The 26,359-nt window shown below is 40.0% G+C and overlaps 1 protein-coding gene across 15 annotated transcripts in view; it reads right to left on the bottom strand.

Annotated features, from left to right (window-relative positions):
• Window positions 1-26,359, bottom strand: part of ABLIM1 (actin binding LIM protein 1) — a 191,941-nt gene that overhangs the window by 111,459 nt on the left and 54,123 nt on the right. The window contains exon 1 of one of the 15 annotated variants that reach the window (XM_033066459.2): window positions 6,115-6,234. The exons of the other annotated variants lie outside the window; for them this stretch is intronic. Coding sequence (XP_032922350.1) covers window positions 6,115-6,130 — 16 coding nt within the window. The 5' untranslated portion in view covers window positions 6,131-6,234. Of the gene's footprint in view, window positions 1-6,114; window positions 6,235-26,359 lie in introns of those variants that run through there. 15 annotated transcript variants of the gene reach the window in all.

Here is a 26,359-nt window from a genome sequence, read left to right as displayed (position 1 = left end):
CACTTACTTAGCTTTAATTCCCAGTGATTCAATTAGACTCAACAAGACACTCTGCTGAACAGAAAAGGCTTAAGACAATGCCTAAGTGTTCTCCTTAGACAGATCCCTAGTGAGCCTGAAAGTCATCCAGGCTCAACGAAGACAAGGATTAATCACTCTTTTGGGCATACTGACTGTCCTCTAGGTGGAAAACCAACTTTGTTATAAATAATCCTTTTTAAATTAGTTATGGATTGCCCCCAGAACAAAAAAAGATTCCTGTTCCCTGGCTTCTCCCACCCAAAGGGCACAAGACATTTTGATTAGTGGAACCTGGTCTTTTCCCCTGGTATCCATTAATTTTTCTACAAAAGTAATTGACTCTTCTACAGTAGCAGGCCAAATTACATCCTAACTTGTAAATTCTTTCCTACCAAGATTCCTAACTCCTCTTTGGAAAAATATTTTTCTACCCTAGCTTAATGTATTTTTAAACAATTTTACTATGCTAAGATTCCATCTATAGAAGTGTTGCCTTTTGCATTCTCATCCAAGGAAAGCAAATATATAATTTTTTATTCCACTCAACTGTAGTCACCATAACCAGCAGAGCTTTGGTAGTGATGGTGCTGCAGTGGTGACTTGTGCAGGAGGTGACCAAGGATGGGATTGTGCTGGTCACTGTTGGTCCAACCAGTTTAGTAAATGACAAAACTGGCCCATTGCACATCAAAACAGAACCAGAGGAGCACAGAGAACCTCTGCAAAAACACAAATACAGCAATAGGGGGTAAACATTGAAAGGACAAAAGCAGGAGACATCAGACAGAGACCAGAGCACTTCACTGTGCACTGGCACAGACTGCCCAGAGAAGTTGTGGAGTTTCCCTCACTGGAGATATTCAAGAACCACCCAGACACAATCCTGTGCCTGTGCTCTGGGCTGACCCTTCCTGAGTAGGGAGGTTGGACCAGATGAGCCACTCTGGTCCCTCCCAGCCTGACCCACTCTGAGATACAGGAGATAATGCCAGGACAGAGAAAACACCAAAGCAGGGGAAGAGAGAAACAAAAATGGTGCTGGGGCAGGAGAAATGCTGAGGCAAAGCTGCTCCCCAAGCACAGGCAAAGAGACTTGGGAGGAGGAACAAGTCCAAAGGACTGTGGGCAGCAGAGCAACCCCTGTGGAAACTCCTGAGTAAGGAAAAAGGAGCAGCACAACGAAAGGAGCAGCAGTGTCCTGGTACCAGCGTCCTGCCCCAGCCACACCTCACCAGATAATGATGAGTGCCATGGACTGGAGACCAGCAAGGAGAAGGGTCCAGAGAGAACATGAGGTGTGCTTCTCTGAGCATGTGTTTGCTTCCTTTTGTCTTCAAATCACCAATCAGAACTTCGTTAATTGTGAGAAAATGAAATTAATTGACCTTCCCTTTTTTAAAGCTGGGGTTTTTTGGCTCCCACCACTCACTGTTTCAGTTGGAGGAAGAGCTTCCTCTACCTTACCTGAACCCATGAACTCTCTGGTCTCAAACGTAATGACTAAACCCCCTAAGCCCTTCCCTCCTGTGAGATCAATAGCAAAAGTTCTCCCATTTCTCGCTATAAAATATCTGCCATCCTATCTTCAGAGAGCTGGCTCCTACACACAGCTGGGATTCAAGGAATGTATGGAATTCCACTACTGGGAAATATGGGAAGTGGTCAGGCATGGCAGGACTGCACACTGAGCTTGCCCAACTCTTTGGATATGAATATTTGTACCCTCACATGAACTAAGTGCTATTAAAATTTAAAAAAAAAATCTCCAGTAAACATGCAGTGCCTAAGCTGGCATCTCCTTGTTTATTTTTGCTTCTCTCAGTATCAATGCTGCACACCAGAACTGCAATTTGAAACCTAATACTAAAAATAAATTTAGAAAGAGAAAGTACAGGAAAGCAATGCTGTAAATGTGCCAATAGAAACATAATTCCTTTACAATTTCACTGCCTTTTAAAAGTAATGTTTATAAGATAATCACATAGCACTGGATTATTGTTTTTTGTACAAGTAGAAGTAATGAAATCCCAACACTCAGATTGCCTTGTCAAAGCTGTGAAACAAGGTAAAAGAAACTCTGCTCCAAAGACTTCTAATTCAAATAATCAAGGCAGACAAGAGGAATGTTCTTATCCTCATTTTACAGATTAACACAAGGAGAGATCAAATTACCTCCTCAAGGTCACCTTAAGAGCCTCTAACACAAAACTGTTCTATTGTTTAGTACTTTAACTACAAGTGTATTTTTTTTACATCTGCTACTATGCATATTTATAAAAGGCCTTTTCTGTGGTTTGTACAAGGCAGCACATGCCCTTAAAAAAAAATTAAAAAAAAAAAAAAAGGCTTGAATGCCCAGCCCCAAAAGCAAACTGCTAAGCAGAACCAAATTTGAAACTAAGTAAACTGAAGCAAAAAGAAAGATTGCATAATCTTGTCATGTGCTCCAAAAGCAACAAACTTTCCTCGGTCACCTGGGGCTAAAGAGTTCCAAAGCCATGAGTTCAAATCAAGACTATATTTCATCAACGACCATGACACTGAGACAGTGCTAGGGCCCAAATCCCATTACTCAACATTTTCCTGATTAACACAGGAATAAATGCTGAGACTACAAATACACGGAGCCATGGTGAGACAAAGCTCCCAAGAGAGAACACATTTAAATTAGCAGACAGGTAACATTTGCATACTCTCCAAGGGAAGTCCCATCTAAAGCAGTTACATCACAAACACAGAGAAAAACTAAAAGCTCCTTTGGGGGCTCCCAGCTCTTGGGATTGGCAAATGGAAGAGAAGAAGGTTGGAGCTACTGCAAGCATAAAACCAGTCCTCTTGGTCAGAACCTGAAGGGGTATCATGCTTTATCAAAAGTATGAAGAAAAAACAACAGAGAACAAAATCTGTCTGCAAGACCAAACCAGACCATGGCCGAATGATACAGCAAATATGGTACCATTCTGGTGACCTGCACCCTCTGTGTCCTGTTTCCTGGGAAAGCCTGCACCAGTGAACATGTACAGAGAAGTTGTGAGGACATGGAAACATGATCAAGCTCACTGCAGCTTGGAACCCAGTAGGTGCCAGCACCTTCCCTTCCGCAGAATCAGTTTGTGAAGAACAGAAATCAATAAGTCTCTGCGCCTGCTTCTTTAAATCTAAAAATCTTCAACCCTTCATATTTTCTCCTTTTATCCTTCCAAGCATGCAGAAGCATGGCATGAACAGCTGCTAATCCACTTTCATAGGTTTGCCCATGGATGATCCTGGCCAAGATTTCATCAGGTACCTGATCACCAGCTTACCATCAGGTAAGCTGATTACCAATACGCTTTCACAGACTAGCACTTGAATGCCAGGGCTGCCTTCTCACCAACTGCTCAAGAAATCAAGAATCAGGCTAAATCTTCAGTTTATGTGAGCTAATGGGGATAGAAATGAAGCTACAACACTTGTATCACACAGAAACCTAGTTAGCAGGCTCCCAAGCCCCACACTGATCTCAACATAGAAGCAACAAGAATGCAAGAATTATTCAATATGGGCTTTAAATTGCCAGAGAGAATTAATAACAAGACACACTTATGCACATGTAAACTTTCCTTCTGTTAAAAGATAAGAGAGAAAGTTGCCCTTGGATGCAGCACAGTGATAATAATTTAGCTGAGTAACTAGATAATAAGGGCTCATAATTGGAAATAGATAAGTACACAGAGACATGAAAACGTGGTCTCAGTCAGACATAATTTAGGAAGCGCCGTTTGGTGTCAGCAGAAAACACCCTGGCCTCAGGATTTTTTTTTGTGTATGAACTTACCAGGCAGACACTGAAATCATTCCACAATATGAGCATAATGAAGCATGCTAATTTGCTAAAAACTGTTACCAACCAGTTTGCAATTCAGTGGATTGGCATTATATTTTTCTAGCTGAAACCAGCCCTTCCAGCGCCTACTTCACATGTCTGTGAGATGACACTGGACTGAGCTGCATTTCCAGCCAGTCCAAACCCCAGTTCCAGCACTGGCTGGAAGGGAGGGGACCAGCTGTATTGCTGCACTTTGCAAGAGTACCACTGTACAGAGTGACATTTACAGCAATAAATCCTGACCTTCTGACTGAAGCAGAGGAGAAAATAAAAGAAGAAACAGCCAAAACAAAAACCTAAAGAAACAAACAAAGTAACCAAAACACCCCACCAAAAGACAGGAAAAAGAAAATTGAGGCAGAAACAAAAGAGTTTTAAAAATTGTTGGGGAAATTATTTGAAAGTAATAATGTATAAAATCAAAATATTTAAAAGTTACCATCCTTTCTCCCACTGCAGCCATGAGATATGAAACATCAGTAAATGCACTCCAAAATTAAAGACAGCATTTAGTTATTTTAGTCCATTATCTCTGGGAACAGGAAAAAATCTTTACATCCAACATAAATATAAATAGCCATTTTTAATAATGCATTAAACTTGTGGGGAGAGGGAAAGGAAACAATTTAAACAGAAGTCTTTTTCAGATTTTCAACTGTTTATTGTCAACTTCTCCTGCTATTCTATGAAGCTTTTTTCCTCCCATTTTTTATAAAAATGACAGGCTTGTTTTAATTTCTTTGCAGGTAAATAACAACTTTCTTTGTGCAGGATACTAAAACTGAATTTACAGAGTATTCCTCAGGTACAACCCCACATAACACAGGAAATCCAACCAAGTGAACATCACCTGGGGGAGGGGACAGAAACATATAAAACCTGAATGCTACACATATTTTATGTACACTTCAATAAAACCAGTAGCCCTGTCTTAAAATGCATCTTACAAAACAAGAAAGAAGATGAACTGAAGGACAATACACTTATTTTTCTGAAAAGATGACTGATATGGTTCATTCAAATAATTCTGAAACCTGCACTTTCCAGGATTTGGGGTGAAATTCCTATTTAAACCATCCCTGGTATAGCTACTGACAGGGGTAGCAGGTCATCAGCTCATGACTGACATTATAGAAGTAATCCTGTAAATCTGAAATAAGGGATCCCAAAGCTATTAAGTAGTCAATAAAATTTATGCTGGGTCAAGGCTTTCATCAACAAAAATATCAACAGACTGGATAATGGTTATTACTACAATCCTCCTGACATGTATGACACACTGTGGCAGGCATTGGTCATACATGAAGCATTTGTCCTGCTCTCCTCAGTCCAAGCATCTGTGAAGCTAATTCCACTCACTTTGTATTTACAAAATTTTAAAAAGTCTTAGCACAGGTGTTCAAAGCTGCAAAACTGCACACTCTTACTCAACTTTACTCCTTCTTATTTCTATTTCTTCCCTATTTTAATTTCTCCCACAGAATCCTCAAATACAGACTCTCCTCTTCACAGAAGAGACTGAGTCTGAATCTGTCTGTGATAATGTAATGCCCCCAAACCACATCCAGTACACTGAAATACAACTCACAACATGTCTCACATCTTCACAATACAATAAATGACACAGACCAGTATTACTGCAAGGAAACACCCCACAACCATTTCTAAATTCTTTAAACTAGCAAATTCTTCTGTAGGACGTACTTTTAGGTAACTGAAATTTATATCGAATTTACTGCTGCAAAATTTGAGCATTTTGCAAAATCCCATATAATCCATTTATCCATTAAAATTTAAAACATATCCTCCCAAGTCCACATTTTAATATACCAGTGTTTATCTTTAAAATATATCAATGTTTATCTTTAAAATTTTAAACTAGCTTCTGCAGTGGTCAAAGCTACTTGAACTGTGGCAAATACAGGTAAAGAACTGTCAACTTGAGTTAAATCACAGGAAAAAGCCCCAAACAAAAATGTACACACAGAAAGGACCCTGCTGTGCAGACACACTAAATTAGATGTGTTCCAGATTCTACCCTTATTAAAGCAGGTACAATGATAATCAATGCAATCCACTGCAGGGCTTCACACAGCATTTTTATAGACAGGAAAACAACAACTGCCAATCACAGCATGCTCATCTTAAATGTGAAGGTTTAAACCTCAGGTGACTGTGGCTGGCACATTAGGTTTCAGCTCCAGTCTATCAATAAACATAATTACCTTTTTCTTTCACCATGGCAAACAATTTTTTTCTTCGTAGTGGAAGCAGCAAGAATTAGCTGAAGTAATTTAAACACAATCTCTTTTCCAGCAGTGTTTGGCTGAGATGGAATTAAAAAATTAAAATAATAAAAAAAAAAAGAAAAAAAGAAAAAAGGTAGCTTATTCCAGATAATGATCTCCCCTGGTCAGATTTCCCACAAGGTCTGATCAGGTCCGATTGCTCATCACTCTCTTTCCTTCTCGTTTCTCTTGTCTTTTCCCCCTGTGCTCTTTTCCTGTGGCTAATGGCAGCTCATCCCTGCCCGTGGATCCTGCCCCTTGTGTTGGAAGCAGCGGCTCCAGCTGCCGCTGGGAACAAATGCAGGATTCCAGTCCCTCATTTGCAGCCCCTGACACCACCTTGCATTCCTCTGCCCTCGCACAGCCCAGCTGAAATGTGCTCCGGGATGACTGGCAAGAGGCTGCCAGGGAGATGGGAGGGAGGGCAGGAGAGCTGTTCCAATGCACACACAAAGATAAAGTGCTATTTATGAGTTTCCTATTATTTTATTTACTCAAACTGAGCCAGGATCAAGCGGGGAAACAAAGATGAGCACAGGCAATGCTGAGGCAGGCTGCAGCATTGTGGCTTTTCCATGGTGAGCAGTTTATCCACTCCTGGATTTAGCTTTAAAGCAATTACTAGAGCACAAAACATGCTAATAAATGGTCTCTCATTGCCTACTGACCATAGAACAGATTAGAGTAACATACAGCCTGTGCAAGATAGGAATACCTATCTATTCTCTACTTCAAACAACAATAAAAACAATAAAAATGAGAACTATCAGTGGTCAGTGAGCACCTGGGTTCTGAAGCCAGGCAGTGCTATACAAATGTTTGCTGTGGGTCAAAGTGCTGTATTCTGAAATAGCAGAAAATGGTAAACAATGGCTCCTCCTGTTATTCCTTTGCAGATGACAGACAGGTGCTCATGGAGCTAAGACAGAAGTGTACTGAAACAGCATTTTGAGCAGGGAATTTCACTCCCCAACACATCCCCAACAAGAAAAAGCACCAGTGTGGTATCTGGGCATCAAACTGACCTTCCAATGTATGGTTTTCCAGGCACTAAACTCTACTGAGAAAGGACTGGGCAGTAAACTGATGCTGATAAACAAACCAACCAACCCTTTAGAATATTGTCAACTGTGATCTTCATGTACTAAGGTTCTGCTTTCTATTAAAAGGCGCAGGTCAGAGTCAAGGGAAACAAAGCTTTTCTTTCACAAGCAAACTTTTATTCACAGTTATCAAGAAAAGACTGGAAATAAGACTAATCAAAATCCTGAATACTCCTTAAAAGCCATTTGTATTTTTAAAATGCATATATACTGACAGCACCAAGATTTTGGAGAGCCTCTATCACTGCTACTATTATTTAGTTCCTCATTTTAGCTAGCTACCAATGACCTTCTCAAAATAAACCTATGTCATTCATGCCTTTGCCTAGAGAGTAAATTTTATATTTGTGGTTTAAAGGCAGAGAAAATAGCAAATGGAAATGAACCAGCTTGTCAAAGACAGAGATGATCTCAGTAGCAGAGAACTGGGTCAAATATAAAGATAATCTGGGCTAAATTATGCACAGATTCATTGAGCAAAAGCTTCAACTTGACCACAGCTCAGTGCAAAATATGCTTTATGTTACATGATAGAAGTGAAATTACATTCATACTGCACCCTACATTTACACTGCTCACACCTCCACAAGGGAATTCCTTCTCCATGCTACTCTACGTAGGGAGAGAGATATTAATGTAAAGAAACAAGCTGTAGGCATCAGCCAGACAGAGCAGCAGATGGCTGATACCTGCTGGAAAAAATCAGACCACGCACACAGCATTAAAAATATTTGCAGAAAATAAATTTTAGATGTTTTGTATAAATGCCACCCAGAACAACAGAAATAAATTAAACAAGCCAGCCTGCCTCACCCAGAGTGAGATTCTTTAATAAATAAATCACTAAGAAAGGGGTGGGGAGAGAGAGAGAGAAAGAGCCAGAGATGTAGGCACATGCATGGAAAAAATAGTTATTCTATTCTAACAAATCTAGGCTGGCTTTCTATTGTTAGCAGTCCAACGTGTAAGAGCAGCACAGCACAGGCAGTCTGACATTCTTGCTTCTATGACTCAGTGTGTTACTATTAATAGCATTTGAGGCTCAAGTGGGGAGCTGGGCTGAACCCCACCAACAGGGAGGCACAAGCCATTATGTCACATTTCTGACACATCGGAGATGTCAGGTTGTAACTCAACCTGGCCGTGTTCTTTTTCAAGCTGTATTTTGTAAACAGTTGGGGGAGAGCCTCCTGAAAGGGGCACATCTGACCTTCATTCATAAATATTTGAATTGATGTGCAGAGCACAGCCTATGGACACACATCCATGGATGCTGTTAACCCCTTCCTGGGATCCTCAGACACCCTCAAAAGGCTTGCAGTGATGATCACTCATTTTTTTTGTTGTTCCAGAAAGCTGCTGACACAGAAGCTGCTTGTTGGTATGTGGACTTTCTGTTCCCCGAGTACATTCCTCCATTTTTCACATGTGCTAGAGATTAGCACTGCTGCCTCTCACATCGCTCAGCCACCAGAGCTGCAGTGGTAGACTACAGCAGCATGCACATAAAATGTAATTTTAAAATACAGGCTGCAGTAAATTATGCTGGAGATTTAGGAGTAAAATGCAATCTACTCCAGAGTAAAGACATATGAAGAGCAGAGGTTAATATTGCAAATAAAATCTCCTTACACCCGGATGGTCTTTGGTTTTAATCTTGTTGTTCTAAGTCAAGGCTAAAATTTTCACCCTGCCGTACAACTCAGAATCAATTCAGATATCCTAAACTAGAGATGAAAGAGGAATAGATAGCATTCTAGAAACAATGCCTTGGCACTTATTGTTATTTAGGACTACCTATTTTAAAGGAAAGCAAAATAACTCTTTTTCTTTAAATACCTTTTGCACTGTATAAACTAAATAAAGTCTTCCTTGAACACAGTGTGGGTGGAAGAGTCATTACAGCTAAACAACACGCTCATGTTGCTGCTATCTTCTGGTGAAAAATATCTTGTGCATTCAGCAAGAGGCATGGGAGCCATACTGAGATCGCTCCACAAGGGCAAAGAGTTAAACCAGTTTGTTTTGCTATTTCTTGTACCTTGATAATATTGAAAAAGCATGAGTAAGATACTAAGTAGTTTAGCTGTGATTTAAGGTTTGTTATTCTCATTTTAAAAGCTGGTGTTCATATTTTTATCTTGCACTCATTCTTCACAGATGAGATCATGGCTTAGATGTATCAGCACACAGTTTTTTTATAGTTTCTTCAAAACTGAACTGATATCTATTGTTCATAAAGAAACGAGGGGAAAAGACAGGTAGAAAACAGAAAAAGAAAGGGGAGAAGTTATCCCACTAAATAATATCCAGGAAAATACAGTCTGTTTAATGTCCTTCCAGCAAAAAGCCTGGAACAAAGTTTTGAAAAGAAAGGCTGCCCCAAGCTTCCACTGATTTACCACTGTCCAACCCAGGTCAATTGAGAGACATCACTTCTGTGAAGTCTCAATTACAGCATTTTGGGTTTTTTTCAAAATTACACCCCAGGAAAACACTGCTTTTGACTTGAGCCTTGGAGAAGGCTTCCAAATTTAAGTGACAGAGTTAGAGTCACAGGTGTGTAGGTAGTATAGAAGTGTGGGATTTCACATGGTGAAGAGTTTTGAATTTAGAGTTTTTAGAATATAGTAACAAGACAAAGGCTCTTGAGTGTTGTCTCTTTCTTTGCTCTTCTTTCTTCTTCTTCCTAGTTTTGGGTAGTAGTTTTTGGTTAGATAGTTAGTGCTGCACTGCAAGTCATGGGTGTTTGATTATTATGTCAAAAGTATAAATAATACAGGTGTTAGCTCTTTATTGACCTGTTTAACTTTAAAAGACCTTATAACTAGCTAAATTCATCTCCATTTTGCTCACTTTTAGCTGGTAGCTAGAAGTGTTGCAAAACACTCTGTACTATAAATAAGACTTAATAAACAACCAAGATCGAACACGAGAAATTAATCTCCTTGGTGTTTTTAATCCTAATTCTAATTAAAAACAAAACAAAACAAAACAAAACAAAAAAAAGACAAGCCACTAATTAAGTAGTGCAACTAACCCCATTACATGCAAAGATCCACCACAGAGAAATATGGTTCTTTCCCAGCACATATTAAGGTCCTGCCATCCTACACCTGGGGATCACATTGTCCCTATTGATAGAATTGATCTTCAAGCAAATAATGCCTGAGGTCTGGATTCTAACCCCTGCCTTTCTGCTGTGCTGGGCTTTTCCCAGCATCTGTGTCGTGACATTTTCAACAAAATCAGTCTGTAATGTTGGTGTTTAAAATCACATGCCATCTTTCTTTCAGAGTAAAAAAAATTAAAATTCAGCAAATACATCAATCATTTGATTCAGTAAAATGCTTAGTGTAGTCATTCTTATCTGCCAGGATTTGGGGGTTTAGATTTGGTGCTTTTTTAGAAATATAATAATTTCACATTCTTTTAAGTCAGACTCCTCGGGAATAAAAAAATTTGTGAGGTTTTGATCTATTAAGACATCTGGATCTCTTAAACCAAAATCTGATTTTCTGAGATTCTTGAAAGCAGGATTTTCTTAGTATGCTGTTATTCAGTAGAACAGTAATAGTCTTCAAAATAGAGAGTAAGACTAAACTCTAATCTGCTGAAAAACAAAATAAGAAACTAGTACATTTGGCTTTGTTCTAAATATTAAGAAGCTTAACACACACACTTGTGTAAAAAAGCACCTGCAACTGTCAGATTATCTTTAGACACAGAGAAAAGGTGGTTATATTATACTGCTTTGCCAGGATATACAATATAATATACTCCAAAAATATAGAAGCTTACTAATGGGTAAATCTTCTGGCTGCAGTTATGTACAAACATTTATTTCTGAAACACACATTTATGTTATTGATGTAACAACTGGCTTCCAAACAGCTTATGCTATTGCTAATCCTTAGAAAGGAGATCATGCTTTCTTGACACCTATGTGACCTTTACAGTAAAGGATACACACAGTGTACAGTACATGCACACATAGTTGGCACTAAATTGAGATGTGGTACAGAAATATGAGTACAGACAGTGGATTAAACTTTGTATTCTTTTAAAACTACCAGATAAAACCATCATTATTCACCTGCTATAAACTGAATTTATTGAGCTAATTCATTAACACAATCAACACTGGCGCTTAATAAAACATAATATGACAGTCACCACAGTTCATGCTGAAAACTGCACGCAGGCAGGAATCCCCAACAGGAAAGCACACATGCAAGTGTCATCTTTTACTGTGCATGCCCAAGGTTAAGGAGATTTGATATTGAAAATCCACTTCAGAATTGGATTAACTGTGCAGAATAAACCCCACAGCCTGTCTTGGGAGTTTTTGGCTCAGTGAAATCAGCAGGAATGCTGTAAAGACTCTCTGGTCTAAAGAACTTCTCCCTGAGAGCTCCACACAACACCAGATTGAAGCAGCTTCCTGCCAATCTTTTAATTTGCAGAATAATGCAACGAAATCTTTGTTTTGCAGTGCTGAGAGATGTGACAGTCTCTCCACTAAGCACTAACCTTTAGTGTGTGTCTCAACAATGCAACATCCAGCAAAGCATCCACAAGTCCATGGTGCCTGGAGATGAGACAACCCACCATGTGGGCATTGGATACAAACCACCCCCAGATCAAGTTGCACTATTTAATTGTCACTGTGCCAAATGAAAATTCCTCCTCTTCTGATTCCACACTAAACTATAAATAGGACACTCAGAAGAGGCACCTAAATCTGCCCTACAAATGTATCTCTCCCAACAAGTATTTGCAAGTCCAGTGTTGTATCAAAGGAACCACAGAGGACCTTGAAGAAAGCTAAAAAGATGCTTCATACAATTTGGGTACGTAGTGTAATATTAATATTTCAAACTAGATTTTACAGCAAATAGTTTTTTGTCACCTTACTCCAGTTTCTGGATTTTTTCTATTTGTGGCTGTGATTTTATCTGCTAGCCAGGGACGTCACTTGTTTCAGCATGGAAAAACCTTTGCATATTCAAAAATTTCTCTTAAATTATTTACTGCCATTTCAACAGTAGGATCATCATAAAAGCATTAAGCAGACATGCAGCAAATTGAGAGTAGGCATAACTGATTCCAACTTCTGCACCAACTGGAATTTCTAAAAGGTAACAATAAAAGCTGTTTTGTTGCTGCTCCATAGGAAAGAGACACATATTTTAAAGAAGTGTTTGCCAACTTTAAAAATAAACAATATGGTATATCTTCTGTACTGGTGTATACTGACTGATAAGCTAATTTGGTTTGTGTTTTTTGCATTTTACAGTTTAATGTTTCTATGTTTTACATTGAAAGCTGCACAGGCAGCTGCACCATCTAATTTACATGGTAAGAAACTAACAATGAGCATCCCTTAGCACCACATTTCTGCATCCCACCATAAAGATTCACTCTTTAAAGGAAATAAGCCAAAAAATCAAAAGCAGGATAATGCAAAGACTGTAATCACAATCAATCACAATCATCCATTCTAACATTGTCTTCTTTCCCTCTCAGCTGCCCTGTGTCTGCATGACCTGGGTGAAGAACACTCCCGATTCCCTTTTCTCCTTTCTCCTCCCATTAACTATTTCACCACAGAGATTTTCCAAGTGTCTCAAACTAAGAGCCACTTCTAAGGTCCCTTTTGTATACAAAAGTCTACCTAGTGACACCCCTCCTCACAGGCATAAAGGAGATGAAGAAGCCAACAACAACAATAGTATTCATCTTTTGTGCATGAGGGATGTATGGGAGTGGATGAAATAGTGAAGCTGGATATCAAACCCCTCTCTAAGTCCTATTCCATTCCCTCCATGCTGCAAGGTCAAAGTTGCAATGAGTGAGAGTGGCCATTTCCTCTGTCCTTCTCTCTGCTCAGAAATTTTCCCACCATTTCACCTGTTGGATAAGCAGAGCAAGCCAAGGAACAGCTTTCAGATGAGAAGAAACAGCAATTTCTACTTCTCTTTTTCCCATCCCAGTGCCACCAGTTTTTTACCCAGTCAGAAAGCCCAGAGCTCCTTCAGCTGGGAAGCAGCTTCCATTTCAGATTTACCTGGATCTGTGCTGCCTGCAAGAGGTTGTGCTGGCTCTGAGCACCCCAGAGCACAGGAGGAGGGACCCCTCTCGTGCCCCTTGCAGCTCTGGAGGGGAGAGCTGCTGTCCTGATGCAACCCTGCCCAGGAAGGGGCTGGCTTGTCTCTCTGGCTTGTTTGATTCAAATACCAAGGTTATGCAACTGCAGATGACGGACACAAGAGAGGAAGTCTCCATCAGATACAGAACAAAAGCAGGACTGACTCCCTGTAAACAACACTGGGGGCAAGTAGCCAAAATGTGCCCTTTGCAGCCAGAGCACCCGTTGGCATCGTGGAGTTACAGAGCAGGGGAGATCTTTGCCTCAATTTCACTGAACAATCTCCACACTGCTGCTATTGCCTACTGATATACCATAGAGGAAACCACAATACTTTCATTATTTCTTTGAGTTTACAGCTGATTTAGCTCATCTTCCTTGTTAGCCTCTACTAACAGTAGGAACTACAATTTTGTTGTTGTTTATTGGATTACAGTTAACAAAGAATTTAGGAGAAGGAGCTGTGAACCCTACAGAGTGGAATTCAGTTGCTCTAAATGATGCAACCTTAATGCAGATTAATGCTAAACCACTGATTTACTACTAAACCAATTAGCTTAGATTGATCCAAACATTGAAAACCACTTGCCAGAATTCTGAAACAGGAAGCCAAGGGCTACAAAGCCATTAATTGTTCTAATACTTTGAGTAAAAATATGTCAGTGACTAAATTGCCGTTGAGATATTGAAAATGGGCAATGGACGTAGAACTGATAATAACTCATTACTTCTTCGTTTCACACTTTATTAAAAACCAAAAAGTCAAGCTAACTTCATACTTTGAGAAATGAAGATTATGAAGAGTTAGCACAGATGGAGTTTCAGCTATATTTCTTACTCAACACGAAACCACTACTCAGTATTTTTCACAAGGATACCTCTCTGTGCTTCTCAGGACAATGCAGAACACATCTCCATTTGAGAATCCCTTACTCAGCTGAAGATTATCTAAATCCCTCAATTATCACCACTCTTCTAGACTGAGCAAACCTAATTCCATTAATCTTTTCTCATAAATCTTTTTTCCTAATACCATTCCCACCGCTTTCCACTAATTTTCCTCATGATTTATCAGTATATTTCAAAAATACAGTGTCCAAACCAAGGCAGCATCCAGCAGAGTCCTCTTCAGTAACAGGAACAGAGAAAAATTATCCAACTGCTGTATGTATCTCCTGCTAACAAATCCCAGAAAAAGAATGGCAGCATTATTATACAGTCAATCTATATTTACCATAGATTACACTTATATTAACTGTACATTACAGTTAATATGTATTACGGTATCATTATTCTCTGTGTGCTTTTCAGGATCAGTGTGTATTAGCTCCCACTTCCTATCTGTGCAAGTCCACACTTTACACTTCTAGACACTGAAATTCAACTGTAAAATTTGAAACCATATAGCTGGCTTATCACGACTATTCTGAATTACGACATTGTCCTGCAGAAGAATTAAATAATGTTTCTAATCTTGGATTACCACCAATTTTAAAAGCATTCTCCCTATTAAATCATTAAAAAAATATACAGGCACTGAGGCTAGGAGAGATTGTTCACTTGAAGGAATCAATTTGAAAAGGTATCAAAAAGAAGATTTACCTTATCTGAAGGACTGGAGCAATCTGATCAGCACCTCTCAACATCTAAGGAATACCAGCTACTACAATTCCAACAGAACCTGGATTTTCTTCTCTCCTGTCACTGCTTGCCACTCTTGAGATTGCTTAGGATTTGAGATTGTCCAAGACTTGACAGGGACACCTGACAAGTTCACACAGAACCATAAAAATCATATGGCCATAGGTCACATCAAGGATCCATTCTGTGGGGAGCTACTAGGAACACCATTAGCAGCTAAAACCCAAGATTAAAACAGGAATTCTGAATTCTCTTTTTTTCCATTTTTCCTTCTTTCCTTCCAAGGGATTGGTGTTAAACCTACTGCAGCCTTCAGGCTGATCTTGGGCACTCCTTGGTACTACGAATGGAAAATGGCAATGAGATATAAAGAGTTTGTTTCCCTAACTGAGGGCTCTACTTTCTTGCCATAGCACAGCAAGAAAACCTTACTAATGCAAAGAAGCTGATGTGTAGGAACTCAGATGTAAAACAAATGGCAAAGGTTCAATTTTTATACTACAGTTTTTATTTTTTATTTTACAACTGAGCTTTTAATTTCAAATCTTCAAAGCCCATTCCTCTTGAGAACACTCCACCTCTGTGTCTTCCTTCACATCACCATGTTGACATACAGCCCAGAACCCCATTTCTCATAGGATAAAAGTGAACAGACTATTTCAGTTGGAAGGAACCTACAATTAATTATCTAATCCACACTCAGGGTTGCCCAAGCTATTAAGGGCTCTGTCCATGTCTCAAACACTGACAGGCTTTGGGGGTTGACCATCTCCCTAGGAAGCTCAGTGTTTGACCATGCTTTACTAAAGAAATTCTTCCTAATGTCCAATCTAAACCTTCCCTGGCACAGCTTTGAACCATTTCCATTTCCACTCATTCTGCTGAACCCACACCAGTGGCCCCAGTCCTTTGATCCAGCCTGTCCAGACCCCTCTGCAGAGCCTCCCTGCCCTCCAGCACAGCAGCACTCCCACCCAGCTTGGTGTTGTCAGTGAACTGATTGAGGGTGCACTCACTCCTCTCATCCAGATCATCAGTAAAGTTATTAGAAAGGCCTGGGCTCAGTACTGAGTCCTTGGGAACACCACTGGTGACTCGAGTCCATTCTCCACCACTGGTTAGTCTCAGCCACCCAGCCAGTTCTTTGACACAGAGAAGACTAAATGGGATCTTGGTGCTTCATAAATTTTCCTCCACCAGTCCAATTTACTTCCTGTCTCATCACTGGACTGTTTTCACTCTCCCTACATTTCCCCCCATGTCTTTCTCATCCTCCTTAAATTGCTTCTGTCTTCCTTTACACTGAGCTGATGCAGCAGAAGCAGCCATTCCCAGAAGCAATGCTTTAAATAAAGATGGTTACATAAAGAGGTGCTAACCTCATACAAGAGGTCAGTTAGGTAATGTGGAGTGTATCTGCTGTCCCTCAGGTGTGCACTGGCACAGCCAGAGTGACCACTTTGCAAGGCTGCCCAAGGTGTCATTGGTACAAGTGACAGGGACAGTATCTTATATGAGAAGCAACATCCCACAGTTCCAAGACCATTTTCTCTTCCAAATTCCAGTGCTCTTTTGCAACCAGCTTTCAGGTTTTGCTAATAATCAGAATCAGACATATTCCCACAGACAGAATCAAAACCATGTGCTGAACCAGGCCTTTAGGGTAAGGCAGATTTTGTTGCAGCAAACCAACTGCTGGCATTACCATGATTACCACGACTGGCAATCTCTCTCACAGGAATCATCCTTGTACCTCCCCTGGACACAGAAGGGAAGGCAGCTCATGATTCCCTGGCCAATTGAACTCAAGAGAAATGCAGAATGAAGGTCCTTTCAGGGATTCAAGGCCACTTTTGAAGTCCTTTTTTCACATTTTCTTCAAGTTTTAACCATCAGTATGATGCCACCATTTAATTTTGTGAGACCTCCCACATTCCCATTATGAAGGGGATGGAACTTCAGGATGCAAGTGCTAAGTGAGAGCAAATCATGGGTTAAATGGATGATACTCCAAAGGCTCACCTCCTGAATACTGAACAACTCTGCACCTGTTGATAATTCTTGACCTTCCAAAAACCTAAAATATGGGTCTTTCCTGATGTTTATGATTCCATTTATGATCAGCAAGGAAAAGAATTACTAAGTCTCCAAATGCTTTGAACAGTGTAATTTCTAATCTCCGTTTGCAATGCCAAATAGAGACAGCAAACTGTCCTTCAGCAGGGTTTATAAGCTGCTAAATCTTGTAGTACTTGAGGGACCATAATCCCCAAGCAGCACATGGCCTAAGAGACAGACTTATTTATTTTGCATCTTAAAGTCACATACAGCATTTACCCCCAGGGTGTTTTCAAAAGGCATTCCACTGCTTTTATTCTAAATGGGTGAGATTCTGATTCCAGTTATTGTAATTTAAGTAACACTGAGGGTCCAGACACCTTTCAACTTTTCAATTAGCATTATATACAGCACTGGAAAGCAGGACCTCAATTCCCACCCTGCTGAATAGTAGCACCCATACTGGAGGGTGAAAGAAATAATCCATAGTGGTTATTTGCATTATCTATTGCAGCATAATGTAAACAGAACCTGTCCCACTATCTTTGTGATTGCTTACACATGACTGAAGAGCTGCAAAATTGCAGATTTCCAGTCTGATTTAAACCCCTTACAAATTAGAAGACAGCTTCCAGCCTACTATGATGGCAAGAATTGGAATCCTGCACAGATTGATCATATAGCTGGTCACTGTTCATCCAAATAATTTTCAGTTCTCAATTGTGATTTATAAACATGTTGTATGTAGATTTTTTTCTCTAGAATACCAATGGGAAACACTGCAGGGGCTGGCAAGGCAGAATGATATTTGCTTTTTCCCAGCTCACAGCTGTATTAAACATTTGCCCCATGCTTTAGCATCACTTTCATTGAAATGTTACTTTTAAAATAAATGATTACTCAGAAGTAGTAACTATCTGCAACAGCATAGGGGTTTGGGACAGTTTTTCCCCTACAAGGTGAAATTCATTAGGTACAGAGCTGACTAGCAAAAAGCAATTTGCACAGAAGAAAAAGTGCCATATACACCAAAGTAGATCTTTGAAAAGTACTTGCCTACAAAATACAATCACTCAGTATTAAAATTATGAGAAGCTGGACAGAGTGACAAACATACAGCAGCTTTCTTCATCTGCTCAGTACAGACAAAATTTCAACATATAAGGAGTTTGGGTTATCAAAATTGAAGTCCATAAAGCAAGTCCTAGAAGATAAAATCTTTGAAATTTATCTGGAAAAGATTAACATTTATAGCTAATTTCTCATTCACAGACAGGAGTTTACAGAAAACCTTTTTTTTTTTTTTTAATTTGTAATGGACTGTAACAAACCAGCTAAGCTGATGAATTCCAGATATAACTTGTCCCATCACTAATAGTTCTACCAAGGAATAAGCTAATGTTCAATATTAATTGAAACACAAACCAAATTTTAGAAATTACAGGGAGGAACAAAGAGCATTGCTATGACTCTGCATATGCCCACATTATGCTACATAATGAATGCAGTTCTATTCCCCAATTTTTCAAGAGTTATGAAAGAATTAGGAAAATAAATATAAAAGGATAATCAAAGGCATGGACTGGGTCCTGCAGAAAGAGCATTTAAATAAGTTATGAATTCTTATCCAGAAAAAGGAGGCACCTGGATAAAAGATACAACAGAAGCCTAATAAATTCACAGATGACAAGGAGGTGAGCACAGAAAGACTTTTAATCACTTCTTCCAATTCAAGAACGAGGCAGTTACAAATACTCCTTAATAGGTGGAAAGGTGGAAATAGGTAATAGGTGGAAAGCAAGCAGAAGGGAACACAGTTTGCCAAATCCCATAGGAAAGCTCTGAACACACAACTTACAGGATGCTGTGCTTTCTAAAGGTACTTTTCTATCTTAAATACTTCTGTAGATTAAGGCCCCCTTTGTCCCAGGATGGATATATAGAGAGAGTTGTACCTGTATCCACCAACTACTTCGAGATTCTAACTTGCCACTTGATTCTTCTTTCCCTCTGTCAGTGATAAAGTATTTCTCCACACCTGAACACCCTTTCTGTCATACAGTATCTTGCTGCTACACAAAACATAAAGTAAAGCAATTAAGCCTATTTACCAACCAAAAATCAAGACCTGAGGGCAGTCCTCACTTACCCAGATGCTCAGGAGTGTCATACAACTGCTCACACAAGTAGTAGTCATCTGGATTCAAGTAGGGCAGTTGCTTCAGCAAGCTCTGCTTGGGAATGAGATACAAAACCTCTGCAATATCCCCATCCTCAATTATTGACATCCTTCTGACTGAATTTTGAAATTTCACTTTTTCCAGCACCAGTTCTTCACCTGAGCCACACAGCTTCCCAAAGCTTTTTAACATGGGGAAAGATGGCATTTCTATTCAGAAGAAGCTAAGGAAAGCAAGCTGCAGTGCACGCAGTCAGTCTACTACTCACGGCACACTGCCCTTGCCAATCCTTCTCTTTTTCTCTCATCCAGGAAAGGAGATTAAGGAAGATATATTTTTAGTGATTATCTTCAAGAGATTAGAACAGTATGTTTGATCAGGTGATTGCCATCTAAAACTATTGTAATCAGTTGAAACTCATCCCTGCAAATGCAAAAATAAAAAAAAAAAAAAAACAAAAAGAGTATCTGAAAATCAGATTAATATTCAGGACAAGAGAAAGAACATAACTGAGTTACATAAGCAGATTAGTTTAAAATCAAAAAACCTTGCTGTGTCAGAAATCTTATTATAGAAGAATCATCATCATCATCATAAGCTACAAATGCACATCTGTGCATTTAATCTAGCACAGCCCTCTTCCATGCCAGGTCTGGCTGTGTGCTGTGGAGAAAAGGCTGTAGCAAAGGTAGAGCACGTTGGTCCTCCTTTTTTACGAATGCACAAGCGCTGGCTGGCACTGCTTCATAAGCAGATTTCTTCAGAGGAATCCTTTCTGCAGCTTTCACTGCCCATTGCAAACAAAAGCACTTAACTTTCCCCTAACCATTAAGGATTGGTTTGCTTCTGCTCTTCCTCTCCACCTTCCTGTGCAGCTGACAGCAGAGGCTTTGCAGACACTGTGCCAGCCCCTCCTGCTTCACCTACAAGAAGTATTTACATTAATCCAATTCCGGTGACTTGCTAATCTAATCATCTAATGAATATTTCTCCCTGGGTAAAGGCAGAGTTAATCATCAACAGGGCACTGGAAAGTCACAGGAAATTCCAAAGTGAAAGAGACAAAAAAAAATCCCAAACCAACAACATTCATCATCTCTAAGAGAAAGTCACAGGTAGACTCCAGACCTGGACAGGCTCAGAGGCATGCACAGAGACATCTGTGCAACCCAACCAGTGTCTGGCCCAGACTTCCAACTCCCCTTAACACAGAGAAGTGAGCTGCAGCTGCAAAATGACCTGGTGTGATCATTGCACTGCTTCCAGTAAGGCTTTTTTAAATTAGAAGGTGACAAAAACTGTACCAATAGGCTTAACTGAGCACAGTGAGAAACTGTCATTTAATTCTTCCTTAAAACTCAGAGTTCAAGTACTAACTCCAGATGGGGATAGGCTTAGAAGACTGCCTTATTTCCTGTTTCAAAGAGAAGATACCATGTCATAAGTCCAGACTTTGATCATCTGTTATTACACATCTCCTATGAGGTCAATTACTTTATATTTTTCAAGTAGTAGAACTTTTTTATCTCTTGAAAACAAGTGTCCAATCACAGTTCCCCTTTAACAGCCACACTCCTGGGTTTTCTAATCAATGGAGAATACAGCAGGACAAGCCAGAATAAATCTGTACTAATTTCAATGGGGTGATGCTAATTTATATTTGAGGAAGAGATGGCTCAATAAATATAGCAACTCCAGTTCTGCCTTAGAGCATCTTGCATCAGAACAGAGATCTCAGCAAATGGTGTATTTTAAGCATTCCTCCTAGGAAATGAAGCTTTGCAGCAATTTTTCATTCTCTCCCAGATTTCTCAACCTACTGACCTGCACACCACAGCCCCTCAGTGGAAGAGGCAGCTCTGAAAATCCAAAAGCTTCTACCAGTGAGGGTGGATCTCCATTCAGAGCTTAAAGCAGGGGGATGACTCACAGGAGAGGCTGGATGAGTCAACACAAGGATCTCCCAGTCTGACAGTGTCATTTGTTGCTGGATAATCGGGGAAGGATGTCGACATCTGACACGTCAGGGTGGACTTTGCTCTGTGAGGTGAGGCAAACACACATTGCCAGACATCAACTCTGCTGCAGAAGTCAGTCCTCAGAGAGCAGAGAGGTGAGCACTGCAGAAATTCCAACTGTGGCAACATTTGCTAAAGCTTGGCTGCCCAACACCCAGAAGAAAAGTCAGTCCTTACACCAGAGTTTGAACACACTGGTTTAAGGTGAGTCCCCCTTTTCTGCTGTGTCCCTGCTGATTCCAACCTCCAGCTCTGCTCACCAAGACATTCATTACACAGCTCCTGCAGCAAGAACTAAAGCAGTATGACCTATATAACCCCTACAGAAGCACTCAGCCTGTGACCCCTGTAGAAGAGTTTGATGATCTATCCAACAGTGCAGCACAGCCCAGTGTCCTTCCACCACCAAAACACATGGGACTGGTGCAGGATGATGGATCAGGATTTAGTGACCAAAGCATATCACTGCAGAAACATCCTGCTTAATTAAAAATAAGATTTTCCTTCCCCTGAGACAGACTTCTCTGCTGCTGTCCCTTTCCAGCCCTGGCTATTGCTGTCACTGTCTGAGAACTGCACCTTCAAAAACCCCAGGCCAGCTGCTGCTTAATAACACAAAGAAATATGATGCTTTGGATAGTTCATTTTTTTAAAAGTAATCTTAACTATTTTTAAGTTTGTCTTCAAAAGCCTCAAACCTGTCAGTATGTAATATAAAGGGACAAACAGCAGAAATAAAAAAAAGAGTAGGAAGCATCACTGTGGCTTCCTAGTCAGATAAAGAGCTGTTTGCAACACAGCCTTGTGTCCAAGGCAAAGGACAAGGCCTGAACCAGCCTTTTACAGCAGTTACTAAACACTGGGATTTAGCCTCAGTCTGAATCAAAAAGACAATGGTAACCTCCTACCACTTAAGTCAAGACGCAATTTTAAGGGGAAAAGATTGATTTCTTATATTCTTGCTGAGAAGAAAAGGCAGGAATCAGAGGGGCACAACCCTGTCCTTATGTTTGTGAAAGAAAGTCTCAGGAATCCAGGGCACTCAACTCAGAACTAGCATTGAGGAAACAGTCTCAGGATCTGCCAAGAAGTAAAACCTGTTTAAATCACAGCCAACTCAAAGCCATGTCTAATCCAAGGAGTCAGTGCTGGGATCTCGAGCCTTCACAGAGCACAGTGTGAGGTATGGGCACATTCCAGACTGACAGTTTGCACTGGGGGCTGGCTGGATAGGAGACAGCAATTATGCAGAATAGCTACTTTAAATATTTTATCTCACGTCCAACTTTATGAATATTTTATTCATAAATATTTCCAGCTGTCTCAAGACCATTTCTGATTCAATCCCCTCTGAATTCACCACACCAATTGGCTGCCTGGATGATAAAAATACATGCATGTTTCATATGCAAGCAGGAATAGAAGCATTTCTACTAATACTACGAGAACAGAAGAAACAAAAAAACTGACTGCAATCCACATTTAAATTAAAAAACAGAATAGCAAGCAGTGAAAAATCATAAAAACCAGACCAAGGGCTAAATACATAGAAGAGGAAATATCCCTCCATGTTTCAGAGAAACACTGAGGATTAAACTTGCCCTTAAGCAGAAATGTGTAGTGCACACTAATGCTGTCTTAATTTCTTCTGCCATCAGTTAAACTTCTTGCAAATGCATTTCAGTGTGACTTTAGTCTAGCATTGAAAGCAACAAACAGCCCAATCAGAAACCCAAGAACCTGAAGTCAGTCACACTAGCTCAGCAAAAACCTAGCTGCAAAAAATTATTAAAACAAAAATACAGTAAACAAGGTAAAACAAAACTAAATTTTCCTTTTCCCTCATCATACCACTTCAGAAGGTAGATAGCCCAAATAATGTTTCATGCATCTGTCCAAGGCAACAGGATTATCAGGATTACCTTCTCCATATAAGAATTCTCAAAGATATTTAGAGTAAGGAGAGGAAAAATGAGTAAGTACCCCATCTACTTTTATCACGAAATACAGTTACCCAAGCAATAAAATAATTCAACCAGCAAATGACAGCAAAAAAAGAAAAAAAATATCCAACATTCAAATACACACACACAAAAAGAGAAGCAAAACTTCAGTTGTGGTGAAATTATTCCCCACATTCAGCTTTTTCACTTTTGACACCCACTATTTACTTACTCAAGACTACAGGCTGATGTGCAAACACTCAGCTATTTACTGTAAACTTGAGGAAACCCTTCATCCACATAATGAACACCAAAAAAATCCACATGCACATCTTAATTTCTTTACCTAAGTGTCCAAAACAGGCAGTCATCTTCTGGGCATACTGACAGAAGCCCTTCACCCCACAGGGCTCCTCACCCAGGACCTGCTCACTCATGGCTTCAGCAGCAGCTGCCTCTCTCTGCAAAGTCAACCAACTACTGCTTGTTTAAAGCTGATAAGAGAACAGATCTTCCTCTTCCAATTTATCACCATTAATAATTCAGGTACTACATAAAATTTGCTGAGCTTTAAATACCGGTAGTGCAAAAGCTATTTTGTGGCTTTTGAAGTAATCATGTTTTAGTCCTTAAAAAGTAACTCAGCTATTATATTCTAATAGTTTACAGAAATTATTTTCAAATGGAAACAAAATCCATTCCCTTGATGCACAAGAGGAAATTTTGTGGGGATTATGCTCAGGTCAGAGAGACATTTAAATGTTCCCCTAGCTTAAACCCAGAAAGAGAATTACCACCACTACTAAAACGTGTTATTATGTAGTGATCAGTGTTTTCACCAATGACATGGGCAGTGGGATCAAGTGAAATAGGTTGCCCAGAGAGGTGGTGGATGTCCCATCCCTGGAAACATTCAAGGCCAGGCTGGATCAGGCTCTGAGCAACCTGATCTAATGGAAGATGTCCCTGCTCATTGCAGAAGGGTTTGACTAGAGAGCCATTAATGGTTCCCCCAAACCTAACCTGTAGAATTCTGTGATTCCATGATACTCCTGCAAACAGGCATGTCCACTGCTACACCACCACCACTAGCTCATCACATACTACCATGCCCCACTTTGCAGTGCTATACATCTTTCTGGGGACTCAAAACCCCAACAGAGCCCAGGTAAAAACACCACTGGTGTTTTCTGGTGATTTCCAGCACATTACATTTCAGAAGAACTGAGGCACCACAGCCAGGAGCAAGAGGAACAGGGCATTTTCTCAGCTCACTCACTGGAGCATGAGGCCCATCTAATCTTGTTCTTATCCTGGCTGAGGAGAACACCCAAGAGCTGACTCAGCAGTCCTGCTGCCAGACAGCTGCAGTGGCCACACATACCTGCCTCTGTTCTGCTCATCTGAGGAAATCCACTACCAATCACACCAGTGTCAATGACATCTGTCTAGATAAATACTGCAGAATGCCTTTGGCTGTACTCTCTTGATTCAGGTGGTGGCCACCAGTGAAGAACAAGTGTTCCTCACATGCAAATATGCTCCTGGTACGCTACACTTGTTTTCAGTCCATTCATTTAACACTTGCTGCTTCCTCACTGAGACCATATCCACTCATGAAAACACATTTAGGAGAGCTTAAATAAGTACTGCTGATGGCCCTGGTACTACTAAGCAGACACTTCAAAGGGAGATCCACGCTGGTACATCTAGATCCATACTTTATTCAAAACAGATTGAAAAGCCTTATTACTAATATTTAATATTACTTCACCAATATTAATATTTAATATTACTTCAAGAGTTTACTGCCTAGAAAAGCATAAGATACAGTTTTAAAACAGCTATAGGGCTTTGGTATCTTTTATTGTGATAAAGGCTATGAGGTAGGAATTCTACAGTCCACAGGTCTCTACCAAGTTAGTTTACTGGTTTAAACCCACACAAGGTTCTCTAAGGTAAGCTGTACTGTGTGTGGCAGAAGGAACAGAAAGACCACAAAGCCACAAGGCTTCTCTGTACTGGCAGAAAAAAAAAAAAAAAAAAAAAGAAAGAGTGACTAAATGAAAAGGGCTAACTCTGCTTAAAATGGTATCAAAGGTAAAAGGATCTGTGTTATAACTCAGCTGAGTAACACAATTAAGCATGAGTGTCCCATACAGGCTTCTTATCAAGCTGCCACATGACATTTTTATCCACTGCTTTTATAGCTGACCTTTAGGTAATCATTAGCCAAACTCCACCAAACGCCTGTTTCTGCAGCACACACATGCAAATCGAAGAACTTCTATAGAATCTGTCTGGCCCATGAAGTCTGTGAGTGTCTGTGTGAAAGGACAGTACCAAGTTCAACTCGGAATAGTGTGCAGCTACATTTGTGTCTAAAGAGTCAAACTTCTGTTCTTTGAAAAACCACCTGGGGATCTCTCCAGGTGGCACACTGAAAATCAGAACCTGTTTTACATCAACAGCAAGATCTGCATGCACAAGCCATTCTGTTAAACTAACTTGGAAATACAAAAGCAAATGTTATTTTATGTACTGGTTTCTTGGTATTCATTCCAAAACATACATGAAACATCACTTTGCTCTTTATTCTCCCGTTACAATTTGTAACCGAGAAAAAACGCAAGAGAAAACAGAACTGCACTTCTATCTCAGACTTAACTAAGACCACACTGTGACAATTTCCTTTCCCAACTGATGACATTTGCAAAATCTTTCAGCTGAATTAAAGCATTGTGCTCAGCTTCCTGTTATCAACTGTGTATGATAACTTCCATGGCACATGAGCCTTTGGTAACAAAAGCCCAGCTTTGCAGTGCATTGTAACGCTGGGCAGCATAACAGGCTCTTGGGAATGCTTCTCCCTTTGCTCTATGTTCAGAAACTGAATCTGATTTGCTTCCCCCATCCCCAAAAACCCCCAAGTTTATCCTTCAGTGAAGCAGTGAGCAGAAAGATTAAACTAACAAAAATATCTAAACAATATGCTTGAGTTTACATCTAATGATCTTTTTCTTGGACAATGGAGAACAACACCAGCAATCTACCTTCAGTGAAATTATTAGCTGGGCTGAAATAGGAC

Source organism: Catharus ustulatus, chromosome 8 (assembly GCF_009819885.2).
Source record: "Catharus ustulatus isolate bCatUst1 chromosome 8, bCatUst1.pri.v2, whole genome shotgun sequence".
Lineage (NCBI taxonomy): Eukaryota > Metazoa > Chordata > Aves > Passeriformes > Turdidae > Catharus > Catharus ustulatus.
This window is presented reverse-complemented; position numbering and strand designations above follow the sequence as displayed.